General features: G+C 41.8%; 1 protein-coding gene and 1 long non-coding RNA gene across 5 annotated transcripts; one reads left to right on the top strand and one right to left on the bottom strand.

The window, feature by feature from the left end:
• Window positions 1–8,502: 8,502 nt before the first annotated feature.
• ARL4A (ARF like GTPase 4A) lies at window positions 8,503–11,962 on the bottom strand. Of its 3 annotated transcripts, none has more exons than XM_072327648.1 (2): window positions 11,815–11,962; window positions 8,503–11,080 (listed from the first exon to the last, which is right to left on the bottom strand). In XM_072327648.1, exon 2 carries the CDS (start codon window positions 11,000–11,002, stop codon window positions 10,400–10,402), a length of 603 nt encoding a protein of 200 aa, XP_072183749.1. In that variant the 5' UTR covers window positions 11,003–11,080; window positions 11,815–11,962; the 3' UTR covers window positions 8,503–10,399. The 3 variants fall into 3 exon arrangements, with proteins under 3 accessions (XP_072183749.1, XP_072183747.1, XP_072183748.1); XM_072327646.1 differs by lacking the exon at window positions 11,815–11,962 and adding an exon at window positions 11,322–11,467; XM_072327647.1 differs by lacking the exon at window positions 11,815–11,962 and adding an exon at window positions 11,383–11,446.
• LOC140247758 (uncharacterized) lies at window positions 11,644–23,250 on the top strand. Of its 2 annotated transcripts, none has more exons than XR_011902768.1 (5): window positions 11,644–11,880; window positions 14,503–14,654; window positions 18,202–18,255; window positions 21,871–21,942; window positions 23,225–23,250. It is a non-coding gene; the product is annotated as an uncharacterized lncRNA (long non-coding RNA). The 2 variants fall into 2 exon arrangements; XR_011902769.1 differs by lacking the exon at window positions 23,225–23,250 and adding an exon at window positions 22,284–22,404 and having other exon boundaries at window positions 11,772–11,880.

The following is a 23,250-nucleotide window of genomic DNA, read 5'->3' as shown; positions in this document are numbered from 1 at the left end:
AGATCCCTGCTTTCTAGGCCTCTTCCTTCCTCACCTACTCCTCCCAGCATTTTAGCTTCATTTCCTAAGGAAATCACTAATATGCAATTTCAGGGCATTGCCTATGATGGCTTTTAATTTTTTCAGCCGACAAAGAGTTTGACCATGTTAGAAGCTTAAGAAGACATTAAATCCTTACCACTTTCACAACATAAGGACAAACAAAACCCCTTTTCATGTTGTATTCTCATGAGGTAGAAATATCTCAGAGCAAACACACATCACTTAATCATACATTGTTCAGCAGAAAGGAAACTGAACTGAAGGCCTTCAGATCACGTCAGATCACGTTCCCTGCTTTCATCATTCCTTGTTCACATCTTGCCTCTCTTCCTAGGCCACCTCCACACTACCACACAGGAAACTTCCTTTTAGCAAGCCTCTTCCACTCTATAACAACTAGACAATGATTGCTCATAGACATTTGGTGGTCACATGGGCTGATTGCAACCCCCAACACCTATGGAAACAGACACAGGTGTAGCTAGACCAAATGATAGCATCAGGTGGTACGTTAAGATTTACTTGCATTAAAAAAAATGAAATAAAACCAACCCACTTTATTATCTAAAAGCTTTTATAGTTAGCAGGTTTGTTGCACAGTTCTACAGCCTTATCTCACTCCCACTGAATGCAAAGAAAAGTTACCTTTGCATACATGAGTAGCTTGATTGGAGCCATAAAACACCCTAAGAGGAAGTAATTTGGTTTACTGATTTCTCTAGTGAGAGTACCTGGACTTTGATATGTGGTATGCACACTGTGGTCAATAACAACTCTTAGTTTCATTTTTCTCTACATATAGATACCACTTAACACACCAGGCCTTACATTTTCTTCTTATGAAGAGGAGGGTGATTTCACAGCACACAGAAGGGCTGTGGTTAATTTGTTAAGGACTGCAGTAGGCTCTCAGCTGCTGTGGATTGACACAGATTTCAAATGGCAGACATCTGCATTTTGCATCAAGGTAGATCACACAGATTAGGGGCTATCATTTGGGATATAAGGATAGACAGTTGGTGTAAAAGGCAGGTGTCTATATTTGAGTTAATCAGCTTATGCCTCTGTATAGCAGATAGACTCATGTAGTGATTTTTCTGACCTACCTTAGATCCTGCTCCTGAACTAGGATAAAGTATGCCCTAAACAAACACCTTTCTTTCTATGGACAATAAAAATATCTAGAGGTGCACAGATCAGACATGAAGACCTAATTTTTAGAGGCTGAATGGTGGATAAAATGAATCCCGATCGTTGTGTCTGTGTTACCCTGAAAAAAAGCACAGTGCTTCTAATAGAAAAGCATTAGGCAGGTGGAAAGCTTTCCTTTGGGAGGTAAATAAGAAACCATGTGGAGTGGAAAGGTACACTAAGCTCAACCCAAAGCTCTCAAAGTGAGTATGGATTTTCTGACATACAATAGATTGCTATAGCTCATACTTTCAGTGGGAAGGCCATTTGAAAGGGAGGAAAGAAAAAAATATATATATATTGTTTCTGCTCTGTTCAGAATGGGCTTGATGAAGTAAGAGTGGAGAGCACATCCAGAGTTCTAAGTGCACTGGCACTCCTGATGTGCAAGAGCTGCTTTGTGCAGGCACGTATGCACGGCTCCACTGAGTGCAAAAGGAGGATAAAACATTGCAGCTTCAGTCAGATTCTACGTGCCCCATGTAGAGGATAAATGAATGCACAAGGAAAAAGACATGATTTAGGTCAGAGCAGAGCAACCATTAATACAGGATCGTTGTGTTACTGCTGCCTTACCAAAAAAAAACCAAAACAAATAAAAAACAAAGAAACAAAACAAAAATAAAGCATAAATATATTGTGCACAGACAAGTCATACCCTTAGTGACCCTCAGGATAATCTCAGAGTTATACTGAAGGGGTAAGCAAAAATTAAAAGACTCACATCAGAGCCTTCTCTTAAGATTTCTGTTTGTTTATTCATTTAAAACAAACAGAGAAAAAAAAATCCAGCAACACAGAAATTTTACAAACACAGGCTTTTCCACAGGACAGAAGAAACTCTGCATTTGATTTACATTATGTATCATCACTGCCTAGGAAATGTACTTGGATAATCACAGAATTTGAAATTACGTATGAAAGCAGCTAAGGCTTGTCATATTCGTGCTTCTATTCTCAGTCTATGGCTTATCCTACAACTGCTACTTCTTATGTATAGCTGTGCTGACACTGATAGAGGACTCTGCTTGCTGTGAGATCTGCAAGCTCATAAGAGCTGATTTGCTAATACTAATTGGCTGCAATTTTTAACTTAAGAATTTTCAAAGGTTTCCACCTGGAACAGTGAGTTCACGCCATTTCATTTCAATAAGCAAAATTAACACTGAAAGGGAAGAGGCAGTGAAACACAACAAGCCTATTTTTCATTTATTTACATTCACTTCTAATATGTATTTTTATTTAATGTGGTAAAAGGCAAAGTTAATACTCGGTGCCAAGTTTCAGACAAGTGTGAAATTTCAAGGCTTATTAGATTATTAAGCTCCTGAAACAAGGATTTATGACTGTAGAAGAAATGCTGACACAACCTGAACTCCAAGCAGTGGTAACGCCGCCACAATAGCAAGTCGTGTGAACAGCCTGGATTACCTTGTCCTAGTAAAATGAAGGGTTTAAAACAGAGCAGAAAGTTCCAAACCATTATATTTCTAGTGCTGTCATGTTTGCAGTCAGGTTTGGGTTCAAATGATGTGAAAACATGGATCTGTTATATATATTCCAGAGTTACACCCACAGAACAGAATCCTAGAGAAATTCTCACAAATCGGGCCTGCAAGGGTACAAGTAGAAGAGCGTGTAGGTGTGTGTGCCTACAGAGATTATGCATGTAATCAACACATTAAGCTCCACAATGCTGAAAATAATAAATTGTTGTGAATCTGTAAGGGTGGAAAGTGCATTTTACATGGATTATCTGCCCTAGTTCCTGTTCTTATTTTTGGAAAGCAATCAGCTCTTCGTGAGAACTCAGCACCATGCTGAGCCACCCTGGGGCTTTTCATGGCCCAGCCCTTCACTTTGCATTATCATCTGCTAGCAGCAACATCCTGTGCAGACTGATTCATTACAGTCAAGAGAGGCAGACAGAGCAGGAGACCCTCTGAATCCTGAGGTCTGAAGTCACTGTGAGATACTTTCTTCACTGTACCGTGTAAAATAGGGCTACCTTTTCCAAGGAATTACCAGATGTTTTTGTTACTGACTACTCCAAATGAAAGCTTACTTTAAGATGATACATTATTTAAAACTCAAGATCTCTGATAGAAAACTTTCATTTGTCTGCTGTGGAAGGCCATACAGTCACTGCAATTTAAATGTAAAACCAAATATTTTTTACTATTTTTGCTTAACCCCTATAGTCAAATGCAAACAAAAATCAGGTAGAGATGATTGGCTTTATGAATATTTATTTACTGATGAATATGAAATCAATTATTTGCAGCTATGGGAATATTTTTTTGTTTTCTCTGAAGCTGCAGCTCACAGTCAGACAATACAATACATTGAACTGGCATTTTTAAATTCTCAAATTTATTACTACTGAAACAGTCTGATTTCCTAACGTCCTGCTTCTAAACACAAATTACAGGAAATTCAGAGTCGAAATTACTGCTACACTCTTTCTTTTCTGTTATACCATGGTTCTTTAAGAGGAATAAAATGCCCTGAGCTCTCAGTGGGTTAGGGCACCAAGCTGCAGCCCTGGCCTCCAGCATTCACTCCAGGGCTTTACAAGTAAATGGCCCAGGCTGAAGTATTTGTTTTCAAGCTGCAGCACACAGCTGAGTCTTCATTTAGAATCTTTTCCAACAGTTCCTATCCTGCTTACAGCAAGAGCAGGACACAGGGAAATGCTGTACATAAATGAGTTACATGAGACAGTGGCAGAAATGCAGCTGCTGCACTATACTGCTGTCCCTGCCAGTCCTATTACAGCACCAAGTGAGGAAAGCGTATTGATGCAGCAATAGGAGATCTGTCAAAAAGCATCAGTGTGGCCACAGTCTGAGTCCCCTTTATCTCCAGCCTAACATGAGTGATTACAGCTGAATTACAGAGGCTTTAAATGTACAAGTCAATTATCTAAGCTAATTAAAATAAGGGAGGCTAGTAGTCCAAAGGTTAGCACAATTCAGCTCCTACACAAAATAAAGTATGATAAAAAATGTATATATGTATATCCCCAATTCAAATAGAAATTCATTAGGTGTAGTTCAATGAAAATAGTAATAGTCCATAGATTGTCATTTAACTTGTGCCAATTACCATATAACAATAGCAAAACAAGGATAAACCATTTGCAGGCACATTGCTACATGAATCTATGTTTCACAAAGAATCAAAATTGTCTTTGAGAGGACGTGTTGACCCACAGAAGCACCTCAGATGGCCAGATAAAATATCCAAGATGGATATATATATTCAGTATTACCATTTAAAACTGTGGAGACATTCTGCTGGCAGTCTGAGGACTGCATCTTGGAGATCACTGTGAAACCAGTGCCCAGAAACACCAGTGGCCCACGCATATGGCAACATCCAATAATTAAAAGGTCAGTGGAGTTCAGCTAATGTTAGAAACAAGGATATATTTAGAATTTTTCCTTCTGTTATCTTCATCCATGTTAGACCAGCTTTACTAAAAGACTGTTTTTAGCAAAACAAGTCAGAGGTGAACACTCTTTCCAACCCTCTTGACCCACAAACTCATTCTTATGACACCCAACACAGAGATGCTCTGATGTCAAAACCTGCCAAAGCTTTCAGGGCAAATGACATTGGCACAGAAAAAGATGGAAATGCTGCAGTCTGAAAGAAATTATTTTTGTTTATCATTCATAAAATGGTAACGGGAGATAAGTGCCAGGGCTGCAGGGCTAGTGGCTGTACTGGACCACCTCATATCACCAGGCTTCATGCCTTCACCTCGGCTGAACCAGACTCCTGCTGTTCTTGGAAACAACCCCAGACACGGCAGCTGGTATGCCAGCCAGTGTCCCCACACCCATGGGCCTACCCTCTGTCAGCCTGACCAGAGATGAATGAACGATTAGGTAGCTTTCTTAAATGAGGCATTGTTTCATTCAGTAATAGGAAAGCTTCAGCGCATGAAAGAATGAATATTTAGAACCAATTAAACAGCCTAGAAGTATATGTTTCCCTTAGCTTTCAATGTCTTGAACAACTAGTGAGGTCCAACAGTTTCCAATACTCCCTTTCTGCATACTCCCAGCTAACAACTGCACCCAGCCTCCTCTGGGATGGAAACCTGGACAGGCTGATCTAGAAGGTGGCAACCCTGCCATGGCAGAGGGGTTGGAACTAAAAGGTCTTTAAGGTCCCCTCCAACTTAAACCATTCTATAATATGATTCCCCTTTCTTTTCTAACATTCAGTATGTTGTCATCTTCAGCTCTTCAGCCTGGAGGAGCAGCTGGAACTAAGAAGGTGTAATCTTGGTGGCTCAGGGATTAGCATCTTACCTTCCTGAGCTGTTTACAAGCAGGCACTTAGTCTAGAAGCACAGCCTGGCCTCTCTGCCTAGGTTCTCAGATGTTGGGCTTGCCTTTCAATAAATTCAACATATGAAAAGTGAACGACTGTGCAGTCAGCTTGGCCAGGCAGTGAGCAGGCCATACCTCACATCAATCACGATGAAACAGGAGCTGTCAAGGTAGGTTGGCTCCTGTCCCTAGTTTGCTGCTCAGGATATTTTGGTCTTGTTTTGTTTTCTTTTTCCTTTTTCCCAGTTAGGTCTTGGGAACTGCACTTTTACTTCTTTACAACTGATTTAAGAGGACCACCTAACCCTTCAAAGAAGGGCAGCCTAGCAGCTGCGCACTACATCTTGATTTTGTTCTTAGATAGGAGGGAACAATGTAGCCCATGTGGTAACCCCAGGAATCACCCCGCTGTGAAGTTTGACTGCATATTTCCCTTCTGTTTCAAAACACACATCGTTTATGCACACAGTTCTGCAGCACTGCACCGCTTCTAAAAATAACCACAGCCTGCAAAATCCTGAGAGAGAGACAGGTCTTCACATCTATAGGTCAGTAGGAATCTTAACAAAATGCTTTCCTCATCGCCCAGACTAAACATACACAAAACCATGCCCACAGCTCCCCAGACATCCCTTCCTGCAGCAACAGCAGTGGCTTTGGTTCAGGAACATGAGGCTGCTGGCTCCCAGAGCACGGCTGAGTTGTGACCCTCTCAAATGAGTCACACCACAGTGACAACAATGCTCCAAAAAGCACTCAGCCATTCCTAGATTTCCCTCTCAAAACAAGCCAAAGGAACATAGCATTATGAGCAGGCACTTATTAACCTCTCTGAACTAAGCCTGCATGCTAGCTATATATTGTATACTCAGACTGCCTACGTTTTTCACTCTCCTGTATGAATTCCTTCATTATAGTACCGATGCAGCATCCAGATTCTCCTCAGAAGCCAGAAATTGCACTCTCTTCAACAAAGTTTCAGCCAGCTGCTCATTGACACCCTGCTCTCTTGTAAACAACTGACCCAAGACACAAGCAGATGCCATCACACAGCTCTCTTGGGACCCAGAAGGGTTCATCAGCTGCTGACAGCTGCTTGTCATTCTGTGAGCACCCCAGCACAGCCAGCAGCCCCTACAGGACTAGGGGGCATCTCACCAAGGCAGCTTGCAGAGCAGGGACTGACTACTACTTGCCACTTGGAAAGGATCAACTGGGACTCAACAAAAGGTAAAAATTCAGAGAGCAACTTTTCATCCATCACCTTGCTGGAGAAAGCAGCATCTGTATTTTTCAAATGTAAACGCACATTTAGCCCAACAGCCTATTTCAGTTGAAAGGAAGTCAATATACAGTTATGCAGCTAGAAAACAGAGACCTGACCCTGAAGACCAGCCAACTTTAAATGATTTTATATCCATATACAGCTGAGGCAATGGCGTAACGACCTTTGTAATTCCATGAGGGCAGTGTTAAGGTAAAAAGAGCTTACCGCCTGTTTCTAACAGTGCTGCGCCAACCTAAATGCATTCCCATGCCTTCTTGAAGTAGAAGCAGTTATCAGGTCTTTACCATAGCCAGTACCTTGAAGAATAGTATCATTAGAAGCATATCTTAGCAACACTTAGCATTTGGCATAACTCCAACACCATAACAAAATTACGTATACTTGTTCTCTCAAAGGTTTTCTGACACACACCAGTGAAGTGCTAAATGCTCTATTGCAATCACTGCTCTGTTCATGACCAGTAACTTTGTCATAGTAATACAGAACACAATTTTGGAGGTACGGCTACGGTCATATTTGAATACAATACTCAGGAGGTCCTGCAGTATCACAGCCAAATAGTTCTAGTACAGATACAGGTATATCTTCAATGTAATTCACCCTCCACTTGCTGTCCCCCCCTCCTAAGCCAGTGTCAAACACTAGAAAATAACAAGCAAGTCACTCAAAGAACACAGTTCTCCACCTTCTCTTGACCACTTCCTCCAAAGAAGAGTGCTGGGTAAAGATCAGTCATGTCTTTGTAGTTAAAATTATGCACTGAAGCCATTATACATATACAGGAGTTCAAGGACGCTGTCACTGGTTAAAGACTAGCATGTTCAATATGCAGAACATAACACGATTGGCCTTTATGTGGCAGGGTGCCTTTTCAGCTATTCCCTGTAGAAATTTAATGAACATTTGAAGTAATAATTACTTTGCATTTTATAGTTTGCATCCTGAGTATTAAAACAAACAAACAATCAAACCAACCTGTCACATCAGCTTCCTTAACCTAACAGTGCTATGCACATGATAGGAAGAGTTAGCTAGATGATACCAATTGCACCCAAGATTCACAATGCTAAAGAACAAGCATCTCTTGAGATCCACCGTGAGCAACCTACATTTTGATGTACTTTCAGCAATGTGAAGGAACTGTGAGAATGGTTTGGATATTCTTATTCAAGGTTAAATTTTGATCTGCAGGTTTCTAAATGAGACGCGTCCTGACTTCATTAGAGACCTAAAACAAATTAGAAACTTCCAATTTTGCCACATAATTTTGCCAATGTACAAAAATCAGTACAACCTGTGCATACAAAATAAATGCCCCACATTATCTCTCCAGTACTATAAATAACACAAGATAGGTTCACATATATAAGGCTTTTTCAAACTATGCAAGATCCATCACTTCAGAAAGGAGTTAGCATAGTTAATATTTCTTCTATGAGCATACAGATACACCACCGATTTAAAGGTGTTAACGAGGTATCTACAGTTTATAACACTGGGGCATTTTTGACTCTTCCCACATTTATAAGATTTTGTTTTTCGACGGGAACGCTTCTATTCTTAATAGGATCAATATGTACACAGAGGTTGAGGAGAATATATCACTGCAGCACAAGTCAGACACCTTCTCTGTCGCCTTGTTTTGAGTTGTTTATTGAGGTTTAAGAAGTCATCCACATTTCTATAAATATAGACATTACTTGAGTAAGTGACTTACAATGTCACCAGTGCAGGTACATATATAACCAACATACAAAAGCTCCACTGGAAGCTACTTCAGTTTATTCAAAAAGGACCAAGATATCATTAAAAAAAAAATACAGCTGTCACTTTCCTTTATTGAAGACACTAAAGTGCATTTTTGGTTACCTCATGGACAAACAGCTGCTGATTAAAAAATTTGACTTTTTTTTTTTCCCTAAAACCTATTTAAGTTACATTGATTGACATTCAGGTTTGTAGCCGTCATCCTCCTAATACGTGGCAGCAGGTAAGAAAGTGTATTATTACATTGCTGGTTGAGTAAGAGGAGGAAATAGATTTTACTCTCTTTCTTTTTTTTAATTCAATGTTTCTAACGAAAGTTTAAAGAGAATCTAACATTCTGATGAATTTTTTTACAGCACCACTAAAGTTAGTCCTAAAAATCCAGGCTCTGTTTTAGCCCTTTTAGTTGCTAACCAAGTATCTAAAGAGTCACTTGAAGCTCTGTACCAGTAAGAAAAACTACCCTCCCTTTTCTGTCAAGCACTATCCTGCCCAGTTAACACTGTTTGCACACTCTGTAAACAAGAACAGCTTAAAGCATAATTAAAGCAGAACACAGGCCCATCTTGAAAATCTTCTTCCCCCACTCCCTCCCTCCCAGTAGTGTCAAATGTTTTGAGTGTATAAAGCATTATTACATTCCTAACCACAAAATACTTTAATAAGAGCCACGACAGGAGGAGAGAAAAAAATAAAAGAAAAAAAAACCATACATTGAAGTGACATAGCAATACCACTTTAATAAAATGGGTATTTTGGGGAGATACAAGAAGTGCTCTGCTAAGTTTTACTTCAGCTTTACTTCATTATGATTTGTTTTTATTGCCAAAAAAAGTCACTAACAGAGCGAACGTTGCGATTGTTAGAACCACAACAGCCTAAGTTGTTCTTTACAGCTCCTTTACTGCTATTAATTTACTTTGAGTCGGATAGATCAAGGACATAATGCTCATCATTCAAAAATAAATTACTAATTTTGAGTATTAGCTTAAACCTGATTTAGCGTATAAGGACGAATGGCTACTTCTAAAAAAAAAAAAGAAAAAAACCTTACGTATGAAAAACATGCTATATGTTGGGAAATCACTTTTCCATGCTCCAACGTGCTGCTTATGTTTTTTTACCTTGTCAAAAAAGTCTCTTCTCTCAGTTGAAAAACTCACAGCACCTAAAGCTTCAAGTATTTGAACTGAACGTGAGTCAATTTCAAAAGGTGCCAAATCAAAACCCACCCTACACATGTAGCCAAGCTTCCATAGAAATCCCCAAACGAGATAAAAAAAAAAACAGCCTCTTGAAATAATGGGTTACTAGCTTCATACATGTTTTTAAAGCTGTATAATGTTCACCTAAACACTCCACTTACGAGCATTAGTTCAAAAACACAGAACACCTTCAATGCAAATCGCTTGCAGAGGCACCCTCAAACGCAGGAGTACAACACTAAGCAGAAAACCCTCGTCTTATTTGGCTATTTAGACATCCATGTCACATATACCCACCCATCCATCCATTTCCTGGTAGTATTACATCATCTATTAGGGCTTCTGAAATAATGCAGAGCCATAAACTCAGAAGAGACTATTTAAAAACAAAATAAGAAGTTCCATGGGCACAGTGCCTTCCACAAGGCAAGGTTGTGCAACTGATTGTTTAATGTAACTAAGCTTAACGGCATCCAAACAAGCAGGCCTGGGTTTGGAAGCTGTCTTATGTCAAATTTTGACCACGTAACTACTCTAAAATAGAAAGGTCAAAACAGAACTCATCTCTTCTTTTTCTGCTGCCTCAACATTTTCCTTCGCTTAATTATCATATCGTATAGTTTTTCCAGTCCCTCTTTGAGTCCATCCCCGATGATTGCACAGGTTGGCTGCAAATGCCAGGGAGTTGAAGAACTCAGCTCGCTCATCGCTAACATCTTCTCGATTTCAGAAAGTGACAGAGAGTTTCTCAGGTCCTGCTTGTTAGCGACTATAAGGACAGGCACTCCTTGATTTTCAGATATCCGCGTGATTTTGTGAAGTTCGGTTTTGGCCTCCTCCATTCTCTCGACGTCGACGGAGTCCACCACAAACACAATACCGTCGGTGCACCTCGTGTAAGACTTCCACAGAGGCCGCAGCTTCTCCTGGCCGCCCACATCCCAGAAGTGGAACGTGACCGTTTTCGAGTTGCCCAGAGTCACTTTGATTTTCTCCGTATTAAATCCTTTCGTGGGGACGGTGTTGACGAACTCATTGAACTGCAGCCTGTAAAGCACGGTCGTCTTCCCAGCGGAATCCAACCCCAAGATCACAATATGGAAGCACTGGAAAGAAGGCAGGCTGGACAGGATCGGCGTCTGATCCGAGAGTCCATTCCCCATCGCCGGGCGGCGAGGTGACAGCGCGCTGCCGCTGCCACTACCACGGGCGGGGTCCAACGGCCGCTCTCGGCTCCGATCCTGCGGCGACAAACACAGCGTTACTCCCGCCTGACCCGACCCGGAGCCGCCACCGCCCCAACCGCGGGCAGCGAGACCGTAACCGCTCCCCACCCAGCCCGGCCTTGCGGGCTCTGCAGCCCCGCAACGCAGCGGTGGCCGCTACCGACACTGCAGCGCGGCGGGCAACCGCATTCCCTGCCGCATGCCGCCACTATCACTACCGCCACCGCCTCCCCCCAGCCCTATCCCTCCGGCCTACCGCTCGGCCCCGTCCCTCAGCGCAACGAAGCTAAAGCCGCCAGCGCCTCCATGTCGCGCACCTCCGTACCGCCACCACCACAGCTACCACCACTACAGCTCCCAACCCTCTGCCAGCAGAGCAGCGCCCAGCCCGCGCCTAGCCCGGCTCGCCCCGCCCCGCGTCCCTCATTGGTCTCTCCGCACGGCGGGGGGCGGGGATAAAAGCGCGCTTCGCCTCGCCGATTGGCTAGCAGCTCCAGCCACTCATGGCGGACCCCGTTTCAGCTCCCTCAGCCCACGAGCAGGGCGATGAGGCGTTGGTGGCCTTCGCGGTTGCTCTGTACTCTCCACCCACAGCGCGGGCGGTGCCGGCGATCTCGCCTATTCTCGGAGCTGCGTAAGCCCACGGGCTGCGCCTGCCGTCACTCAAGCGGGCGCCCCGCCCTAAGCGCTTGGGAAGCGGCTCTGTGGCGCCTCACAGCGCACGACCCGCTCTTCGCACCGCAGCTCACCCTACACCGCCCGGGGGGATACCCAGCAGCAACGCTCGGCTCCGGCAGCCGCAAGGCGTCCTCGCGGTAGGTGGGGCTGCAGCTCCAACCCGCCCTGCCACCGACCGTCCCCCCGTCGCTTAGCAACGTGCTGCACGCGCAGCCCCGCCGCTCCGCTTTCCCCCAGCGGGCAGCCTCGCGGCGCTGCCCACGTGACCTGTCTCCCCGCCCCGCTGCGGGCGGCCGCCATGTTGAGGCCGGGATTTCCTCGCGTCGGTGCGGGGCAATTTCAGTGTGGCGCCGTGTAGGGAAGGCTGGGAGTTCTGTTTGAGCCTCAGGAGTGCGTGGCCAGCGGTTCCCTGTTCTTTGATGTAGCTGCTGAAAAGGAGGGGTGTTTAAGGATTTTCTAGCAGTTACGTACTTTTCCGTTGAAAGCATTGCAGTTTATGTTTTAAATCGCAGCTACAGTGTGTAAAAGAGCAAAGTTGTATAGCAGGACGTTGTACAGTATCAGAAATGCCACAGCGTAGACAACTCGTGGTTCAGTGGTATTAACGTGTTAAAACACCTGCTAGAATCCTGTTTAAAACAGCAAAGTTACTGCTTAAAGTAGCATATGGAGCACAGACAGAAAAGCATCAGTAGAACTCAGCCCACATCATTTCAAGGACAGTGCTCAGTAATTTGAAGATCCTGGAAGCCAGATTAAAAAAAAAAACCTTATTAAGGAACGTTACCACAAATAATGGTTTTATTCATAAAAGCTGACCACCTGACGTAAATCAACTTGAGCTTTATTTCCGCCTATACAATTGTTTACTTATTTAATCAGCCTATCAGCCATTGAAACCTTAAACCACTTTCATGAAGCATTGTAATAACCATTTGTAATTAGTTCCGCAAGGAGAACATGGGTTAGCTACTACCTTTATTAGAGATACTCAGATTTTTTAATATGAAATGCAGTAATGCTGCTTTTATCTATTGCCTTGTTGAAAAAGTCAATACATAATAACATATTTCAGTGCCCTGGAAAAGGGAATGGTGCAGAACCAATGATTTTCTACAGTGTGGCATATCTGATATCTTAAAAGATTACATGTTTCTTTGGAAGAAGAATTTTATGACATCAGAGTGATAATTAAACGATTAAGGTTAGAGAGGAATGACCATCTGTAGCAAAGTGAGCATATCTGTGTTTATAAATATGTACGTGAAGGTGATCTGCTGGCTAAAACTTGGAGAAGTCAGTTGATCTGATTCCTTTCCCTACATTTATTTTATTCACCTGTTATAACTTGCTGTAAACTGAATTGTGAACTCTCTGGGGCAGGTACTGTTCTTCACTGTGAGTCTTCTTAGTGTTTAGTGCCTTGATCTTAATTAATGCCTGTAGGCACTACTGCAAAATAGCTATTAAATAGCAATCCAAGCTGATCAGCTCCTCCCTACACTTCATGCCTCTTTAGAAGTCAAATGTGCAGACTGGGCAGGTGTTCCAGGTGTTATGAAGGGAGTAATGGTATCTAAATTAGTGGGAGGGTAAGAAAGCTGACACATTCAGCCTTTAATAATTGAAGATGATGGTGAAGCAAGGCTTTGATTAACCTGTAGAAACTTAGACTGAAAAAAGCATGAAGTACACTTAGTACCTTTTCTAGCATGTAGTTGAAAGGGGTCTTTTATTTAAACAAGTGACAATAATTGCAAAGTGTATGTATGAGGAAACTGAATGGGAAAAGAATGTGAAGCCTGTAATACAAAGTAAGAAAGAAGCTAATTTTAGTGTTGGGCTATTTCACATACTGATCCTTACTTTCTCACTTCATATCTACTGTGTATACTGTGAGTTTCATACTAACTCATTAGGAGAATGACGTTGCTGCAAAGTACAGTTGGCTACCTATAGCTGGCATACAGTAATAGGATCCCAACACCTAATCCAAGATCCCAATCCCTAAATCTGAGATTATCAATAAAAATGTATTGTTTTGAGGTTTCTATTCTGTTTTGAGGATTCTTTGTTTCTAAAGGATCTGGTTCCTGCCTAAAATACCGTAGCGGTTTTATGGTAGGTTCTGAAAATCAACAGTAACAGTAAAATTGCTGACAAATTGGAAAACATGAAGTTTTGCTCTTAAGACAGTCTCTTACATTGACGTACAAAATGTTTTGCACAGAGAAGTCTTTTATCATCTTTCCTATGTCTGCTGAATTATTGTACAACTTGCAAGCTGTGTGGATTATTTTGCTTTGATTATTAGAAAGTAGTCGGTGGTAGAAAATCTGATTTATTTTTTCACAGTAAATAACACAGTTTAGAGCAGCAGGAGATGGAATTGCTGTGTGTTACAGTTTAAGCTACTACTCCGATCAGACCACTTAATTAAGCCTATTCTGACTTCATACATACAAGACCATGAAGTCTTAACATTTATGCTTTAGAGCTTTCATGTTCATATATAAACATTATGTCGTGTAGGTGGCTAACAAACTAAAAGCCTTGTTCTTTGATACTGGTTCTGAGTTGCATCTTGAATGCTGCTTAGGTGTGTTAATTGAAAAAAAAAAGAATAAAATACACATAGAAACACAACAGCACCAACTCATAACTTTCCTTGATCCTGGTAGAAAGTGATATGTCTGTGTGACTGATACTATAATCTCCATCCTCTGAGTTCTGTGCATTTCAATCATTTCATCCTATAGCACAGCTGTAGCGGCAGAGACACCAGGTCTGCAGAGCACCGAGGGCCAGCTGACCCCTTTCTGTGTGGATGGATACATGTGGGTAGCACACGCTCTTCCTGAGGTCAGGTGGAACTCAGCACATTGGCAGCTTCTCCCACAGAGTCTCTATGGTAAGGACTTGTATCACCAGACTCCCCACTGTACTGATTTTTTCATTTACTGGGAGCAAATAACTGAAGGTTGAACATCCATCCTGTGTTTATACATTCAGAGGTTATAATCACAGTTTCTAAGCCCAGGCATACAAGTAGTTATGGGGCAGTTGAATGAGTAGAAGAAAGCATTATTTTTGCAGGTGCCCCCAGTTTTCAGTTTCCATATCCCTACCTCATTAAAAGGCAGCTGCCTCTAAAAAAGAAATGCAAAAAGTAGTTCCTACCTTAACCCTTCAGTTTGGGAGGTAAGACCATGAGAGACACAAAAAAACAATCTCCTTGTGATAGTATGTACAAGCATTACAGCCTTGGCTCGCACATTTTTTTTTTCCAGCAGCTTTGTACTGATAGCACTGTGCATATATTAAACTACAATAACAAACATTTCACCCACTACTCCCCGCACCCACCACGTTTGTGCCACCATTTTCTTTGCTTCCCAGAACTACTGACTTGAGGCACACAAGCTCTTGCTGGGATCACAGGGCTGCTGTTCAAAAATGTCATCAGCTATAGCACTGCTTCCAAGAGATTTATCAGTTCCCCAGCATTCACCCCTCCTCGCCCCCAACACACAAAAACTGTGTGCTCTTTGAGCTTTATTTCTGTATGCTAGAGTTACTCTATTTAAAACCCTATCAAGTTGAGATATCACAATACGCTACCATTTCCTCACAATGCTTTCTTTGAAGAAGGTTGCACAGTTTTTAAGCATATCATTTTTCCTTAATATAATACAAGCAGTTTGCAAGCAGATTAAAAGTGCTATTTCAAATACGAGGGTAATATCTGCTTTACTTTGTTCCTGCCTAACTAAACTGAATATATGAAGATAATCTCCCAACTCCATAGTAAAGGAGATGCCTGCAGTAAATCAGATACTGCTGTTTGCTCTGTTATTGCTAGCACAGAGCAACAGTGAAGAAAACTACACAGAAAACTGCAGTTACTTTCTTTTTCCTCCAGAGAATTTTGTCAACGTTTTGTATTTAACTCTTAAAGGGTGGTGAAGTTCGCTGGGTTTATAAGAGAAGGGAAAAACAGATTCTTAATAGCAGAATGAAAGATTCATTTTTCTATGAAGTCGTGTTTCAGTTGATTAATTGTAGTGGAGGAAGGATGGAAGTTGTGACTGAGGCTTTTTATGACTGATACTGGTAAAGGGTTTTGCTCCTCTAGTTTCACTAGTTTAATGGTGTGAGCACAGGGCACATGTAGTTGCTAACCGTGAATCTTCACAAGATCTGCAGAAATTGGATTGCTTTATGACATCAGTGTCTCTTTTGAGATGTAGTTACAATAAATTATGAGGAGTTAGACATACAAATACGCACTTGCTGTGTACCGTTATGAAAGGTTCTTTCCACTGGGAGTCAAGCAAAAAAGGAAAATAGCATCTCATCATTTGGACACATAACTAAGTGGTAGCTTGTAGGATGAAACAATAATTTAACCCACTTATTTCATAATAACCCATCTACTTGCAACAGTTATTTGTTTTAAATACATGCTTCGTGTTTCTGAACTGCCTATATCCAAAAGGAAACTCAAAGATGGGAATCCAGTATACAAGCTCTGTTGTAAAAACAAACAAGCTGTTGATCTGTGCTAACTTTGTACCAGCGTATATACAGCAGCAATAGAAAAAATGGTTACATAGAGATTACAGTGAATGGAAATATTTTATAGAAGATATGCCTAAAGACCCAGGAGGGCTCTGAAAAATCTGCTCTATCTGCCTCGGTATGTAATGTTGTATTTAATGTTGTATGTAATGTAGTGATAACGTTGTAGCTTCTTGAGCTTGATACTCAAAGGTGACAACTAATATAAATCACTACTGAGACAATGAAAAAGTGCACCAACTATTTATTTCATGATCTCCAACTGTTCATAGAATGGCTTGGGTTGGAAGCGACCTCAAGGATCATCAAGCTCCAACCCCCCCAGCCGCAGGCAGGGTTGCCAAGCTTCATATCTAATACTAGGCCAGTTGCTGTATGATTTACCAGTTCTAATAATAGGATCTTACTAGCGCTCCTGATAAGTCCTGGTCATCTACAGAAAAACATATAGGGGATCTAGCTATTCTCTGGCATTCTGAAAGCATCTCTTTCATAGAATCACCAAGGTTGGAAAAGACCTAAAAGATCATCCAGTCCAACCGTTCACCTATTACCAATAGCTCCCATCTTTCTTAGATGAGTAAAATAAAGACCTACTGCCTCTACAGGTACAATGTTGTTCTAATGGGCCAAAGGAGGCAACAATATATATGAGTTTCTGTCATAAATTACAACTACGCTTGTAAACAGTTATTTTACAACATAATTAATAGATTAAAAATGTTCCTGAAGATAAATAGCACAAGATAATGCTCTAACAGATAATGGTGTAAGCCATAGGTGCTCATTGGACTGTATCTGTTTTCTATGAGCAGTCTGCTATGTTCATCTTCACCAGCGCTTGCGTCATTTCCCTCCAGCACCATCTTTGTGCAGCCCTTGTACAATTGTTTTCAGAAAATCACTAGGCAGACCTGTATCTCTTTGGCAGTAGATAACAGAAGCACACAGGGGGAAATACTTAGCTGGGGCCAGTAAGCATCTCTAGACATGCATTTGCTCACAGAGTGGTATGTATCACAGTTCACTGCTTCCAAGGACTAGCGTTCCATTTGCAGATTTATTGGGAACTGGGAGTTCTGAGCCAAGACCTCCTTTCCTTGTCCTTCATCTAACCCAACTGCACTCCAAGGTGTAATTAAACACACACAGAGACCATGATGTAGTAGCAGCAAGCCTGCAGCTTTTATAGGTGTATGGCAGCCACATCCAGTCTCTGAACAAATCTGGATTTTCACCAATATATTGGATTGTATTTTATATCAGAACAGTGTTAAAAATCAGCTTTACAAGAGGGAAGAGAGCACAAATACTCCCCCTTCACTTTGATTACTAGCATTAAAATCATACCTCAGTCAGCAGAACGTGAACTACAGCTAAGCATTCTAGATTGGACTTTTCTCAAGCTGAAGAAAGTATTTTGGCTGCAGGTGATAAGAACTACAAAGTCTCAGTACAACCAAAGGAGCTGGTTTCACCAACTAGCTGAAACTGCTGCACAGAGGTTTCAGTCTGTTACACGGGGACATAGTGGGTGTCTGATACTTCGGTAAGTGTTGGGTATTTGTTGCAGTTTCTACAATTTCAGCAAAAAAATGTAGTTACTGTTTTCAGTGGCAGCATTGAGAGTTCTAATGAGAAATGAGAGTCTGTTATTGTGTGCTATGTAAACACAGTCCTTATCCTGGGGTGCTCACAAGCCTGTATTATGTTTAGGTGGGGAAAAAAAAGAAGAAACAAACAAAGAAAAAAGGAGGATTAAAGGGCAGGGAAGACAAACATTGCGTGGGTGGGGAGCTGTAAGTTCAGCTCATTGCTCATCTGTACTTTAGAATAAGGTCTTATCAGGTCAGCATTTCTTCTTTTTATATTAACAGTAAATCTGCCAATCAGATGCAGGATTGGGCCTACTGTTTGCTGAAGTTCACAAGGTAAGTCAATTAAAAATTGATTTGAAAGCCAATCATAGGCATGCTGGGTAGAAACAGGGTTTAAACAAAGTCAGGAATGCAGACATACCAACTCAAGGAAGAACAGATTGTGTAGCTGAAGTTTTAATCCTGCCACATTAAGTGGAGTCAGTGGATGAAGAGAATAGTACAACACAGCCAGTAATTCAGATTTCTGCAAGGGTAAACCCCATGACTGCCATCATGTCTTTGGAGGCTTTCCTCTGCACCTTCTGCCAAGATGGGATGCAGAGGGAAGATTAGGAAGAGGTCAGATAGAAATTATGGAAACAGAAGAAGCATCAGGATGCTGGAAAGATGTGCATAGATATATTCCTCAATTACTTATTCCATTTGAGGCCTTTCTACTTTTAAACTGTAAAAGGAAAATAAATAAAACCTCTCGACATAAGGAGAAAAATAAGCACTAACATACTATAAGAAGAAAAGAAGGAACAGAATAGGAGAGTGGTTAGGTCCTGGAACAGGCTGCCCAGGGAGGTTGTGGATGCCCCGTCCTTGGAGGTGTTCAAGACCAGGTTGGACGGGGCTCTGGGCAACCTGATCTAGTAAAGACGTATGTTTGGTGGCCCTGCTAGGCAGGGGGGTTGGAACTACATGATCCTTGAGGTCCCTTCCAACCCGGGTCATTCTGTGATTCTGTGATTCTGTGTAACAGAATTTAGGGAGTTCTTCATGCTTAGAATTGTCTGGCTTTCTGATAAAGAGATACATGATGCATGCAGCATGTGAGTATATACAAGTCCAATTTGAATCTTCAACAGAAGTATGAGAGTGCATTAAGGTGTGCCAATGGTTGCATCCCTCTTCTCATTTTAACAGCAGAAAACCTCTGAAACTGTAGAGCTTCCTGTTAGAACTATACTATTCTTAGAGGTCCCACCTGCTAAGTTTCACTTCAAAACTCAGCCCTTTTACTTGGCATTTCATTTCAGTACTGATCCACAGAAATGGTTTTTTTTTGGTGAGCAGCACTGCAATTAAGATCAGTGTGGCTGGGGACTGATTGAAGACCCAGCACTCTAGCACAAGCAGCATATACATCTTCCTTCATCTTTCAGACCTGTGAAAATTCATAGTTGAGATAAAACTGAGAACCAATTGTAATTGCTGCATACTCGCTAGTTCCAACCTTTTGTTGTTACAGAATCATGACATTCTCCCTTTTACGTGAAATAAACAGCTAGTAGATACTTCAGTGGTGGAGATACCATCGAAATGCAAAAACAAAGCCTGAAAATGAACAAGATATTCCGTAGTCACCTTAATCCTGCCATCTGTAGTCAGCAGACACCTTTTGGTCCTCTCAGTTTTCATATACTTAGCAGCAAACAGAAGCCCTCAACTCTTAGTTTCTAAGTTGGAGCTATGTCGCCAGATGTCTTTTCCCCAGTATAATTCAGTGTTAAAAGAAGAAAGATCCAGTACAGCAGCCAGTCTTTGAGCGGCCCAGAAGATACCACTTAACAGAAATAAAATTAGCTGCACTGCGGAGAGGCCTTTTGGCTTTATCAACAGCATCAGAAGAGCAAATATTCTTCCTTCCCATGTAAAAGTAAAGAGGAACCTGAGGAATTTGCTGTTCTTTTTTAAACACAGCTAAGCCTCATCCCCTCACACTTACCTTTGCCAGAACAGCTGCTTCTGATCTGGAGAGGAATTCATGTGGACCTAACAGATGCACCTGAAGTAGTGACTTGTAGGGTACTCTGACAAGTAGCTGTGCTGCTAGGGTTTTTATTTTTGCTTGTGTTGGTTTATATCATAAAGTCTTTATTCTCCAGCTGAGGATGTTCCAGCCCTCTCTCTTCTGCCCCAGAATTCCTTTAGTAAACCTGCCCAGCAGCACAGAGAGGTCCCCAGTAAGGGGCTGGTATCTTGCATTGTCTGTTTTTGCTCTGAGCAGGTCTGTGCTGTTTGACAGTAATAACCCAGCAGCTGTCTGGATTATGATCAGTACATACAGGGTGGCAGCACTGAGAAGTGACTCTGTTAGGTCAAGAATTGTGCAAACACATGATAAAAGACAGCACAGTTTAAATAAACAGTAGAAGGATAGAAGAAATCCTCATATAATAGGTGGAGATGGGAAGCACAGAAATTGAGTGATTTACTTCAGGTTACACAGGGATTCACTGGAAATACAGGTTGTGAAAGTCCTCATCTGCTGTTTTATGCGTGCAAAAATTTTCTACCACCTTTCTTCACGCAGTCTTGGTAAAGGTCACCTGGAGCTTTGAGTATATTAAAAGCTCATGATTATGTCTTCCTACTAAGTTGAAGAACTGATTTAAGAAAAAGTGTTAAGGGAGTTGGTTGTGTGCCTTGCAGCCTATGCTAAGATTTCAATATCTTGGGCCAGCAGGAGAGAGTCACAATGGGCCAGGGCAGCACTTGGAGAGAGTACTTACAGGTTGGGTATTTAGGTAATGGATGCTGGAGCGCCCCAGCACCTCCTCAGGGATGTTCCTACCTCATCCTGGGTTGGTGCAGTTCCATGGCCTTTCTACCAGCAAACATTAGCCAGGTTGGATGTTAGGAAAAATTTCTTGTCAGAAGGAGTGGTCAGGCATTGAAACAAGCTGCCTGGGAAGGTGATGAATCCACTTTCCGTGATGGTGTTCAAGAAGAGTGTAGTTGTGGCATTGAGGGCCGTAGCCTAGAGTGGTCACAGGCATGGGTTAATGGTTGGACTAGGTGATCCCAGCTTCATCTGCTCTTATTAACTGCATCCAGAAGCACAGTGAAATTCACAGAGGCTTAGACATGTCAACGTTAGTACATGTTGATGATCTCTACAACATCTCAAGTTGCTCTCTACAACTACCTGAAAGGAAGTTATGGTGAGGTGGAGGTTGGCCTCTTCTCCCAGGTAACAGTGATGGAACAAGAGGAGATGGCCTTAAATTGTGCCAGGATAGGTTCAGTTTGGATATTTGGAAGAATTTGTTTTCAGAAACTGGTTATGCATCAGAACAGACTGCTCAGGGAAGTGGTAGAGCCCTGGAGGTGTTTAAGGAAAGGACAGGTGGGCAGCGTGATGGGCTGACTGTTGGAAGAGATGATCTTAGAGGCTTTATCCAACCTTAATGATTATATGATCATAAGACAAGTTATCTACTCTTGACTGGGAACATAGGATTTTCAGTGCCAGTCTGTTGTCCTTGTTGACAAGGCAGTCACTGCTAATCTTCTCTTCCCCTATCACAGTGGTTAACCTCTGATACAGACCAGTAGGATATAAGCCGGTTGATGTGGGAAGGACAACCATCTTTGGCACCAGTAAAGATGGTCCTGTTCAGCTTGTGAAATGGAAAAGTCTGACATTTCTGAACCTACTCTGTGAAAATCTAAGCCTGGAGGGAAATTTATATTACAGTCCTTCTAGCAATAATCTGTTTCACACAAGCTTGTTGCTGGTTCTACTGTGGGAAGGAAATCAGATGAATAAAGCAGAGTCAACCATTAGGTAAATTATGGTAAAAACCAGCTGATTGCATTCAGCTTTGATGTTAAGTATTTCCAACCCCTGTGAAATCCAGTAAAGAGTATTAAAGAAAACTATTTGTTTCACAGTGTCCCAATGCCTGGTGTATTCCCAGAGAAACATGGCACACATCTTCCCTGGCCCTGCATGCCTCTACCCAGGTAATGTTCTGAAGCATTTGCTTATTTACTGAACAAATGATCTGTAGCCAAACCAAACAATAAAAAGTAGTGTTTTCACTTGATGCTTTTGTTTCATTTACAGGCAAGCCCACATTAATTATGGCGGTACAATGTTTAAGTTTTTTGATCTCAGTATCTTCGCAGCACTGTCTTGAGGAGGGAGAGCACATGCAGAGTGGAAATGTGGATGTATTTAGAGAGAAGCTTGGTTCCCCTTGGAACAGCTCATCTGGAATCGATGAGTTTGTTAGTACTGAGGAGAAAATATAAAAGTTTATGTTTTCTATTTGGCAGGAGCAGACTTTATTTTTTTCCTACAGGCTTGAATGTCAACAGAATGAAGGCCAGAGCCAGCAACTAATTTTGTGGCACGGCAGGCCTCCTAATTCTCCTTGGCCTGCTCTTCTCCCTCTTGAATGTTGGAAGCTTTAATTGGTGTGAGTGTGTTTTATTGATCTTGAGCAGAAGTAATAGTCAGAGGAGGTCAGAGTATCCTTAGGCCAGTCTAGAGAGGATGTAATGAGACATGAAGGACTTGTAGTGGATTAAAGATCTGATTGTACTTCAATGAAATCAAAGTTCCTTTGATTTTAGCTGCAAAATTCTTAGCCAGAATAAGGGAAAGGTATATTATTTCTTTGTCTAAAAAGAAAATTACACTTCATAAACAAGAAAAAGCTATTAGTCAGCATGTTAGAATGTGATCTACCTCTGGTTTTATTTTATGTGCCCCCAGTGGCGCAGTGGTATAAGCTGCTGCTTGTGTCACCAGAGGGCCCGGGTTCGAATCCCCCCTGTGGCGCAGGGGGTAGAAGTGCCGCTTCGCTACACAGGGGGCTCGAAACCTGGGAGTTGGACTCGATGATCTCTAAGGTCCCTTCCAACTCGCACGATACTATGATACTATGATATATTTACATTTGATTCAATTTAAAAGTCCGATTACAGCAATGTGCTGCTCAGGAAGCAGTTGTATTCCGCAGCAGTTTTTTTTCTTTTGGACTCTCAAGAGCAACTTCAGTCCATGTAAAATAAAATACTTGATTTTTTTAGCCTCTTTAGAACTTGTAAAAATGAAGACTAGAAGATCACAGGGCAAGGGGTTAGTAACAAGAAATGTCCTTATAGCCTGTAGAGGTGTCTGAGAGCACCCCATACTTAGTCCATCAAGCAGTGTCTTTTCTGTACAATTCCTTAGTTCTCCTGTGAGAAATGGTGCCACTATCCCACTACTATCATTATCATTTTCTTATTGTTGCAGGTGAAGCCTTCGTGAGACTGAAGTGG

Source organism: Excalfactoria chinensis, chromosome 2 (assembly GCF_039878825.1).
Source record: "Excalfactoria chinensis isolate bCotChi1 chromosome 2, bCotChi1.hap2, whole genome shotgun sequence".
Lineage (NCBI taxonomy): Eukaryota > Metazoa > Chordata > Aves > Galliformes > Phasianidae > Excalfactoria > Excalfactoria chinensis.
Note: the sequence above shows the minus strand (reverse complement) of the source record. Positions and strands in the feature narration are given on the sequence as shown.

Bases quoted from the DNA above. Each gene is read 5' to 3' on its own strand.
- ARL4A (XM_072327648.1), bottom strand. From the start codon at position 11,002: ATGGGGAATGGACTCTCGGATCAGACGCCGATCCTGTCCAGCCTGCCT.